The sequence below is a fragment of the Mytilus trossulus genome, chromosome 12 (assembly GCF_036588685.1).
Source record: "Mytilus trossulus isolate FHL-02 chromosome 12, PNRI_Mtr1.1.1.hap1, whole genome shotgun sequence".
Lineage (NCBI taxonomy): Eukaryota > Metazoa > Mollusca > Bivalvia > Mytilida > Mytilidae > Mytilus > Mytilus trossulus.
Window position 1 is genome coordinate 31,517,148 of NC_086384.1, and position 12,235 is coordinate 31,529,382.

Below are 12,235 nucleotides of genomic sequence, written 5' to 3' on the forward strand. Positions count from 1 at the left end.
TTAATGAATCAATATTTTTCTTTATTAAAAGCGCTGAATCAATATTTTTGCATTAGTAGTATTCTCTTATGTAAATGAATGCAAATACTATAAATTGAAATGCACTTAAAAGATAAATTTAATATTTTTCATGAAAGAAATGTTGAGTTTCCCTTCACTTTGAATAAGGATATGTTTGCTTCTAGATGTTATGTTATCATTTCAGTCGTTTTTAATTCAACACACATGTTTCCGTAAATTTTTGTTGTTGTAAAGTCATATAGCAATATTAACACGTTGATTTCGATACAGCTCATCTTAGTAGATTAAGCGAAAATTTGCGATGAACCTAAAATCAGCAGCTGTTTACCTGACAATGTGTGTCTTTACAATCACAGGACAAAACTTAGAGGAGGCGAAACTATTACATTCCGATCTGTTGAAGGACTACAAACCAAGTGTCCGACCAGTTCTTAACCAATCAGAATCGTTACATGTAAATGTGACATTTTATTTAACTTCATTTAATTCATTCAACCAGGTTGACGAAACAATATCTCTAACAATGGGAACAACACTTACATGGAAAGATCCTTCTTTAGTTTGGGACCCTGCTTCATATGGAAACATTACGTCGACAACCCTTGATTCGATCAATATATGGACACCATTAATCTTCTTGTTAAATAGTGCAGAAAACTTGAATACAATTGGCAGTGATGCAAAATATCCATGTACTGTGTTTTATACGGGAATGGTGATACATCCTCCTGGTGGCCTAATTTCAGCAAAATGTCCAACGGACGTTTCGAAATTTCCATTTGATACTCAAACCTGTACATTAATAATTATTCCCTGGGGTATGTCATCATCACAAGTTACCTTAACATCAGTTTACAGTGAGGCACAGCTAGGCTTCTACACGCCACATGCTGACTGGACCTTACTAGAGAGGAAAACTAGCGTTGGACTGTCAGATGGCAATTATTCTGCATTTTATCTCAATATGAAATTCCAAAGACAGTCATTATATTTTAATATACTAATTATTATACCAACTTTACTGTTTGCGTCATTAAATCCGTTAGTGTTTGTCCTTCCAGTGGACTCAGGCGAAAGAGTTTCGCTCGCCATGACCATCTTACTATCTTATGTAATATTCCTAACGCTTGTGTCTGGATCTATCCCTGCAACCTCAAATCCGATGTGTGCTTTACTTCTTATAATGATTGTTATTATTTCAATAAGTGGATTGATTGTTATTGGTACCATTTATAGTGCAAAATATTATTATCTTCACACGGATGAACATATGGGATTTCTACCGATATTTTTCGCAAAGCGATTAATATTACGAAGAGGTAAGATCGTTCCAAATGTAGATGAACAGGAATATGTTATTACCGGTAAAGATGCATCACGAGCTCTGGATACTGTATTTTTCTTTTCTACATATTCTGCAATTATCATTTGTGTTATTTGTTACTTTATCTATGTTTCTTTCTGAAGAAGATTTAAAGCCAGGTAATTTGCTACTCTGGAAAAATATTAATTAAGATTATTATTATTAATAATGTTTACAATCCGAAAAATTAAAATAAAAAGAACTTCGATTTCAACCAATGAAATGTCGTACACCATTCCCTCACACCATTCCCGATTGCACGTTACACGATCACACCATTCCTCATACACCATTACACCATTCCCCTTACACCATACACCATAGCACCATACACCTTACACCATTGCACCATACACCTTACACCATTACACCATACGTGTTATTTTGGGAAGTTTACACCATCCAAGGGCTGTACGTTTGGAATTTTTGATTGAGCATAATATATTTGTCGAAAATGTAAAATAATAAATTTGTTTTAGAGCAATTAAAATTTTTGAAACGGCCATTTGGATTTTGATATTTTTAGATAAACTTGTCATATAATTTCAGTACAATCTAATGTTGTTCAGTAGCCGTTGAAGTTGTTCAGACAATTCAGTATTTTTTCTATCAAATGTAAAGTCATATGCTTTTACTGAAAAAATAAAGAACAGCAGGTGTTAACTTATCATCTTCCCTAGTGTGTGGTGTTAAGATATCTCAACTGATACGTTATGCTCGTGTATGTTCAAATTATAATTACTTCAGAAACAGGAATTTACTCCTTACGCAGAAAGACTGCGTGTAAACTAACTTACGAATTTTTAACCATGTCTTAGATTTAAGTTTACCTATTGCGACGTTTGGTCGGCTAAGTGCGTCGTTTGGTCGGCTAAGTACCAAACGTGACCTATTCCCGTAGATGACGATTTTACCGAGTGGAAATTCGCATAGCTAAACAACATGTCTCGGTATGTATTAATCCAAAATGTATCTATTAAGTTGTTTCTTTTGTAGTATTGTTGGTACATTTCACATATTGCTTGTTAATTAGTCAGTCTAAATATTTTTGTTGTTTATTAATGATGTGTGTTTTCAAGTTTGTTACCTTTCGGTATTACATAATCTTGCCTTATGATACAGTTTTTTTGTGTTTTTTTCTCGTATTCAAGGACAGATTAGTTATTTCATTTTACAATGTTAAATTGAAAGCAGCTTTATGCACAGAATTTGATTCTACACAGTTTTGTTTATGAAGAAATATTGACATAGTTGAAAAGAACAACATAATGACACCATAGCAAACATAGTTGAAATTTAATATTCCCATCATTTTTAGAAAAAACATGAATTAACATTTAAAATCAAATCCTTGTCTATAAGGAAAACACATATATTGATTTTGATTTTTAATTGACTTGTGTTGATAAAAAAAAATCACAGCAAATACGTCATGTGTTGTGGTGTTGTTCGATAGAATTGTCTCGCAGGGTATACTTCATTTGTGCTGTCTTGGTTTGCTGTCGTAAACATTGTAAATTCATGGGAGGTGTCCATTGTACTTTCCATTTCTAAGTAGCAAAATTTCAGCAGCACCTGCATACGGGGTATATATCTCCAAATTGATACGATATTCCCGTGCTTGCATTTCCTATTATGATTTCCTTGATAGAGGGTTACTGCTCACAAGGAAGCTATTAAACCAAGAGTTCCAAATGGTGAAGTTGATATCAGCCCTTCGTAAATTTTACGGACGCCATCACGAGTTGGTTGACCGATATGGAATAACCGTTTCACAAATGGTATCGGATATGTTCCTTACGTCGTAACAACTATCCCCTTCCCTTTCGTGAATTTGACCTACCGAATTAGACTATTTACCGGATTTGTAATCACATAAGCAACACGACGGGTGCCGCATGTGGAGCAGGATCTGCTTACCCTTCCGGAGCACCTGAGATCACCCCTAGTTTTGGTGGGGTTCGTGTTGTTTTTTCTTTAGTTTTCTATGTTGTGTCATGTGTACTATTGTTTTTCTGTTTGTCTTTTTAATTTTTAGCCATGGCGTTGTCAGTTTGTTTTAGATTTATGAGTTTGACTGTCCCTTTGGTATCTTTAGTCCCCCTTTGTAAGTACGCGTTTCAAACTACATCTGTGTTGTCTGTGTACCAGTTTTGTTTGCAGTCAATCTATCTATGAAAATACAAGATCCGTATAATTTGGGGTTAAAACTTGTTATCAAATTATTTATCAATGATGATAATATGATAACGCAACATTGACTGCTGTACCCCTATTTTAGACATTTGTACTCTTTGAGTATGTTTGTTTTGTTCATACATCGTTCACAATGTAATGGAATTTGGTGCGACTGTCATACAAGTGAGAGGTTTAGCTAGCTATAAAACCAGGTTCAATCCACCATTTTCTACATTAGAAAACGTCTGTACCAAGTCGGGAAAAGACAGTTGTTATCCATTCGTTTGATGTGTTTGGACTTTTGATTTTGCCTTTTGATTTTTGATTTTCGTTTTTGAATTCCTCGGAGTTCAGTATTTTTGTGTTATACTTTTTCCAGGATATTTATCCATCTTTTTTCAAATAACACAAAAGTATGGCATAAATCTGAACTGATTTCATTAAATAATATTGTGTTATTTCACTATGGATCGACCGTGGAACTATAACAGTAAGGCGTAAAAGCTACTAATGATTCAATTGTTGCAGATAAATTGATGGTTGGTACTTAAATTGATGCATATACATTTGTGATTATAACTGAATCTTAATACCAAAACTACAAGTACTAATTACTTCCCACTGCTATTTTAGAATAATCGTAGATGTTGAGCAATGCAGCTCTTGTTCATATTGGTCAAATTGATATGTTTTATCGGTGTGCACTGTCAAGGACAAAATGATTTACAGAAACTAAATACCGACTTGTTCACAAACTACAGTAAAATGATAATGCCATTGTCAGGATCAGCACCACTTACTGTTGCAATAGAATTTTGTCCTAATTATTTGATATCTTTTAAGGAAGTTGATGAATTAGTATCTGTTATAGATTTAATGGCCTTGCACTGGAATGATCCGGCACTGACATGGAATCCACATAACAATGTTTTTAACATGATAATTGATACGTTTGACTTGTGGTTGCCGCCTATATTTCTTATGAATGGAGTAGACAAAAGAGAGTCTTTCGGCAGTGACACTATGACATATACGACAGTTATCCCTAATGGACAGGTATACTACAATCCAGGAGCTATTTTCCAAGGTAAATGTCTAGCTAGCATTGCACGATTTCCTTTCGACACAAAGGAATGTATATTATCTTTTCTGCCGTATTGAACGACTATTGATAGCTTAGATGATCATGCACGGTTAGATTGGTATACACCAAACTCTGATTGGACTCTTCGGGAATTTTCAACAAATGTTGGACGTCAGACAGTGGATTCCAGTAAATATGATATGTTTTATCTTAAGATAACAGTTAGGAGACAGTCCTTATATTATTCAGTCAGGACGCCTCCGGGTGCGAGAATTTTTAGCTACATTGAAGACCTGTTGGTGACCTTCTGCTGTTGTTTTTTTATTTGGTCGGGTTGTTGTCTCTTTGACACATTCCCCATTTCCATTTTCAATTTTATGATAAGTCTTCCTACTTTCGTGTTTGCTATTTTAAACTCAATGTTTTTTATACTTCGGGCTGAATCCGGCAAACGTACTTTCTTAGCAGTGACAATGCTCCTTTCTTATACGATATTTTTAACAATTGTTTCGGAAGATATTCTTGTTTCGTCGAACCCCATGTTTGGACTCCTTGTCGTCATGATTATAATTATAGTTGTAAGTTGTTTAATAGTTTCCAGCGTTATAATTGGTTCAAGATACACACATATGAATAATTTGGAGGAAGTCAGTACTATAATAGTAAATCTTTCAACAAAATGGTATACTCATAAGAGAAATAAAACAACAAATAATAAAATAAAGCCTCTAAAAGAAGTCAACGTAGAAAGTTACACAAGTGACATAAATGTGACCGGAAAGGATGTTGCTGCCTTTTTGGATATAATATTCCTGTCTATTTCTTACATTACTATTTGTATTTGTTTTTTCACATATTTTCTGTTTGTATTGATCTGAAACATAAATTATGACATTCTGCCGAAAATTGGAGTAGTTTGTAGTGATCACCAATTGTTATTCGTCATATTTTTCTGCAACTGCTAATACTTTTGTTTATCTTTTTGATTATTTATCAACTATGATTCGAAACAGGCTTTCTATTTGGTCGTATTTCAGCAAGATTAAAAATTAAAAGTCAAATCTATAGTATCGTAGAGTCAACTGCTACACAAAAAATAGGAAACAATTCGTTTAATAATTTAATGCATATGAAACGATTTAGTTCGTTTGGCGAAATACAGCACAAGCAACTAAAATTTAAAACATGGATCAGATACTTTATATATTAAACACTGATAAGCTGATTAGCACTCTATAACCTGACACTTATGAACAATAAAAATATCGGTAAACTACTATCTTAAAGTGAGTATAATGATCAGTACAATTACATTCATTTGTTAAAATTAAAATTTATGGCAATCCTATTGATAAAAGATTAATTAGAACATTTTAGATGGGACAAATACGCGTCCTTTTATCAAATCCTTTTATTTAAAGACATTGATTAGTTGTATAGTTATTTTAAATTGACTGTCTAGTTTATTATAAAACTCAAAATATTTAATGGACTGTTTGATGCATTTTAAAACACTAAATAAATTCTGTTGAAATACAAATATCTCATAATATGTCAGTTATTATCAAACAATTCGTTTCTATGTATGTTGGCGTTTGTTTTTTTTTATTGCACTTCAGTGTTTCTGTTGTTTCCTATCATAGTTGATGTGTTTTCTCGGTTTTAGTTTTTAACTCGGATTTGTTTCCTCTAAATCGATATATTTCTATTGAACAGCAATCTACCACTGGTGCCCTTAAACGTAGGACATATCAAATACATGTCTGCTCTATTGCAATTTACCGAACAAGAACATTGATCTTATTTTTCAATTGAAAACATCAGTGTTGAAATAAGCCTTAACTGATTTGAGTAAAATAATATTTGCTCATTTTGTTTTGTACACATTACACTTACAATTGTAACATTTGTGAGAGAATTTTTTCAAAAAGAACATAAAATATCATTTGAAGGCGTCAGTAGCGGAGAAGCTTAAGATGTTCATCTGCATTAATAGCTTGCCAGTCAAATATTAATATTGAGATTGATAACTGTCCGTATGTGGTTTGTTAAACTCCTATCATATTTTACTAGTTATGGCAGTTCAGTTACAGATCAACGTTGCGTTCTTTTTAAATACATTTTTATTGGTAATTATAAAACACCAATACAACCACGCATACCATATTGCCTGAAACCAAATATTGTGTTATTATACACATCTATGAAACCATGCATCTCATATTGCTTAAAAAGACCAAATTGTGTAGCTTTAACACGTTCATGCAACCGATCATTCCATATTGGTGGATAGGACTAATTTATTTTGATAAAACACTAATGCAAACCTGCATCGCGTTTGTGTGATAAGATCAAAACTTGTTATTATAAAAAATACCTGTGCAACCATGCATCCTATATTGCTCGGTATGATCTTATTGAATGGTAAAAGGTAGTTCATAGTTGTATATTTCAATTATTCCAAAGCAAATGCAAAGTCTGTTGAAACATAAAAAAACTCATCAATTTTTATATAAATAAACGAAACAAAAACAACATCTTAAACATCCAGAAATTCAAATCTATATATCTTGAAAATGAAGACCGTTCTCCTCAGTTCATTCACGGTTTGTTTCTTTCGTGCACTTGTGCACTGCTAAAAGTTCCTATTAACAATCACAAACAAATCGTTCAGTACCGTTGAACTGGTATCAAAGAAAACGTTGAACTTGTTTTTGCTAATATGCATTCCATTTGATTTAAATTTTACCATGATAAGTAAAACGTGATGCCCCAAAAACAGCACTCATCGTCAAGCATTGTTACACTTATACACGATACATTCAAAATCGGGTATTCACTATTAAGAGGGATTTTAATGCACACAATTGATGGAATCGCAAGTATGACAGCAACTATGACATAACAAGAAATGGTTACGATGGATTAATTAATTCGTTGGAAATTATGATTTAATACATTTATATATAATATTGGTGAACGAAAAAACAACTGCCTTAACAGTTTTTAAATTTGTCAAAACCATGAAAAAGTAGCGAGTGTAATTATTCCTTTTCATGAAATATTTTCCAAACATGACTGAAATGTGCCAAATAGTTCATGGAGAAATGTATTTTGTCTGTCCTATCATTTTAACTTTTTTCAAACTTACATGAAGATATGCAGCGCATTAAACAAACTATTTGTTTTTGTGCGCAGTTGACAAAAGAAGTGAGCCTCGGTAACCTGCAAGCTGTTATTTTTGACAAATCATCAGAAATAAAGGTAGTTCATAAAATGCGAAAACTGGTCTATTTGTTTCACAATGTAACGGGCTGTTTCCCATTAAGACTAAGAAGCGGGACATATGAATGCCGTCGTAGGTCTAAAAAAGAGATTTTGTAAAGAATGGTAATTTTTCAACAATTGGACAACAAACAATTGATGCGACTTTCAGATTTTTTCTCTGGTTTATTATCCGTCAAGATTAATACAATAAAAAATTCTTTATTTTGCTTTTTCACTGAGCCCAATAAAATATTGTCGCTATCGATATCATAAGATTTGATGTCTGTTCTATATATTTACACCATGACATTGTGTTTCATCCTCATGCTGTCTAACAAAATAAAAATTACGGGTAATATGTAATTAATTGTTAACGAGTACATTTTGTACACTTTGATACATAGTCCCAATTACACTGGTGGGCATGTGTCGTTGCTGGAGCTATATTCCCTACCAAAGCGTCCACCTAATAATAATATGCAATTCATAAGTATAAGTTATTCATATAATTTGTTTTTTAAAGATGTCCATGGTATAAATGGTATGTCAACCTTCTTCAGCTCAAGAGGGTTATCAAAGAAGAACGATAATAATAAAATAAACACAAAGATCGAAAGTACGAAAGATCAACAAACGGAAAATATAATACCGAAAGAAATAATCTTTGCAAACAATTTTTAGCCATGTTTCGCATGGTATTAGATTGTTTCGTCAGTCAATAGTGCATCCCCCTCATTTGTTTTAAATATACATTTATATATAATAAAAGTAGTTCAAGCCATCTATAATATACAATGAGGATATTTTTCTAACTTATTCTACTATATTTGATAAGAACTTAGTCAAATCTGACACAAACGTTGAAAGAACTGTAACTCTAATATACCTGATATTCCTTTTAAAATTCATGGTTCTAATTTTATCGAATTACTAGAACACACCCGTGATATCGCGGGTCAGTGACTGAATAAAGGTATATATGACTATGCGTAAGCCTTATTTTAGTATTGGTATTGTCATCTGATAAAGCCGATTATAAGATACACACTTTTCTCTGCTTTCAAACTCTTTCTGTGTGAACCTGTCGACCTGTAACTTTTCAATTATTGGTAATATTCAGGTCCTGGAATTGAGTATTTTTGAATCAACAGCATTGTCCAATAAAGTTCAATTCTTTGATTCGCTGTTTTCCGTCATGGCCGCTAACAAATTGAAAACTGTACCTATACGCCTTATTGTAAGTCCAAATTTTTAGTATTCGCTAGTTAGTTATCTTAGAAAGTCTTACTAATTAAAAAAACTACAATAGGAAACAATTTGACAATGATTGAATTTAGTTGTGTCGATCCTGTGAATATGACCCGTGTATATAGCAAAATCAAGTACACCGTTTTGTGGTGCGCCTGTCAGATGCGGAACGGACTGATAAGGTAATAGGTAACAGGTGAATATACTATTGGTATCGGTATCGGATTCGACCCGGAACTTGTTAATTATTGGCAATATTAATTATGTGGAAAACAAAAGGGTCTGAAGTGGTGTAATTTTTAATCTACACCATTGTCCTATATTAGCTATATATAAAGTATAATTTGTCGTTTTTACCCGATGCCGGCTGATAAATTGGACCTCATAATTTTAGTATTATAGATATATATCGGGTTTATTTCTAACTGATTCAAGTAGAAAAGCAGGGCACTTGTTATGAAACAATAGTAGTAAGTATTCAAGGTTGACGGCATTACTGCAATAGTGGTTATAATCGGAAAGGCGGGTAAACATAGTTTATTCATTAGGAATATTAATTCTAACATGTCTGGGGGGAAACCGCTAAGAAGACTAAGCAAGCAGGTGATATCAGAAATGCGTTGCTCATAGAAAAACAGAAGTATGATTCAAACTTCTTCCATTATCTAATAAAGAAAATAATAAAATTGACTTTTATACTTTTATATACTTATTCGCACACAAACTAGTTGTGTATGTTGTTGTCCTTGTAATACATAAGTTGTAGTTTACAATCACACACACGCAGAAATAAAACAATCGGACAATAGTACCAAATTATTTCAGGAAGTTCAGGCAAAGACTAATTATGTTAATACAAAAAAATGGATAATTTTGAATACATTATACATGTTATAGTACGGTGACCAGACCCAATAATTTTTAGATTTAATCGTCAAACTTACTATATGGCTATATTATATATCATTGGATTCGGAAAAATGAGTACTATTGAAACATCGATGTCATCAAAAAGAAATGTGGTAACAGTTTTCCATAAAATGAGGTCAAAGGTCAAATTCTGTTTTTATTTTTTTCTTCCTTATACTTTCAAAGTTTGAAGAAATATATAACAATTTGGGTTAAATTCTAGATACAGACATTTTTTTATATCAATAATCAATGAATTATCTCCAAAATGTAAAAAAAAAATGAATAAGAAATCGATTTTTTCTGGAAATTGCGTTTTTCAAATACTTATTCTATTACAAGAGATCAACACATATTCGGTTAAACTTACAATAGTTACCTTACCGGCTGACATTTAACTTCATCCATAAATGATAAATATTATTTTTACCTGCATCCTACTGTCTAGAATGCATATTTTGCATAAGATCTTTCATGAAATTCATTAAAACTAAAAAGTACTCAACACTTCGAAAATAGTTTCAATTCAACATTCCAATCAATGAGATCCACAAAACAGAATCATATCTTCTGGTTAATTGTCAAGGATCATGATTTGAAATTTTTTACATAATTCTTACCCTTTAAAGGATCAAAACCCCTGACATGTAAGGTTTTGAAGTGAACAAACACATGACTCTTTCATATGCAGATTTTACTTTAAATGAAGACACCAGATCCTGCAAGAATTCTGCTGAAATATGCCTTTTAAAATACACGGGATGTAATGCATCATTTTACTCTCGCCAACCATTTTCTAAAGGTCACCAGATAGGGGTATAGCAAATGTGTAGTGCGGTCCACATTTTAAGTTTGAAACGAAGTACGTAAAACATACTGTTTCAGTGCCGTCTCGCAGGAAGGTAACCTGACTAAACGTACATCTTTACCAGTGATAAACTTGAACAATTATTATGATGGAGTGGTTTAAAAGAGATAGTTCTGATAATAAACCTTTGAAATTATCTGTCATGCTAAAACAAGGGCTACACCATTGTCAATATTACCGAAACTCTAAAAACAACTGAAATAGTCGTGCGTGTCCTTCGAAGTCTTGTAGACAGTTTGTTTCACTACTCCAAACAGAGACGAAATTGCGTCGCATCTGGTTACATGTAGTACATCTGCAACAGGCATCATTTTACAATTTGTTCGGGAAAGACAAACACATAGTTATTGAATGGGTGTAAATTTCCACCTATCATTTACACTGCTAATGTTCCACATCTGCAACCACAACTCGCTTGTATGTGACCTATTTTTTTTTGTAGCGAACAAACAGAACAATTACAATTGGATAAGAGGTCTGTATGATTGTTCTTCCACTCTTTCACATTTCCCTAAACTCCGTGTCAAAGTTTAAGGCATTGAATATAGACCTTCTCTTGAGCGCTGAACAAGCTACGACAGCCATGAACAGTGTTGGTATAAATAACTTTGACAATTTTGGAATTCACAAACGTTCTTACTATGCAAAGCTCACATCAGGTGATTTGTCAGAGTTTTCCAGTCAGGAATACTTCTCCGCTCTATAATCTGATACACTTTAATGGAAGCTGCATGTAGTCTCTGTGCGGCGTTCCCTTTAGGCAGTATCTATAGAGTTGTTCGTGTCGTATCGGTTAAAAAAAGGTATGCTACTATGTGCGCCATAGAAATTCATTGGGACGTATATTTTTAATAGTACGCTGCAAGACCGCCGTATGTTATACCTTTTTTTAGCATTAATAAATTGAACCAATGCCATACTATCTCTTATATAAGTTGTGATCGAGTGATGGTATAAAGGAAGGTAGGGAAAGTGCACAAGAGACTTAAGATTCGAATTGCTTCACAAAATCCGACTTGCATGATTTTCTCATAGTGCCGTCATTTTCAAAAGGGGTTCTATGATAACATCATCTATACATTTTGCCGAAATCAGTGCACCTCTAATCACAAGTTATGTATTTATGCGACCTGAAAGTATTTCAACCGATTTATATTTAATGTTTGTGTTTGACTTTGATATTGGACTATAAAAACCACTTGTGATTTTAAGAAAGAGCATTAGTGATCAAATGTTTAGACATGTCCAAGCCTTCCGCGACAACTGTAGGCAAAGAACCTCGAATATGTCTTGAAGC

The 12,235-nt window shown here is 33.0% G+C and overlaps 1 protein-coding gene across 1 annotated transcript; it reads left to right on the plus strand.

The window, feature by feature from the left end:
- Positions 1–322: 322 nt before the first annotated feature.
- On the plus strand, positions 323–1,486 carry LOC134692360 (acetylcholine receptor subunit alpha-like 2). Its single transcript, XM_063552815.1, has one exon. The coding sequence runs from the start codon at positions 323–325 to the stop codon at positions 1,484–1,486; it is 1,164 nt and encodes a 387-aa protein (XP_063408885.1).
- Positions 1,487–12,235: the final 10,749 nt, after the last annotated feature.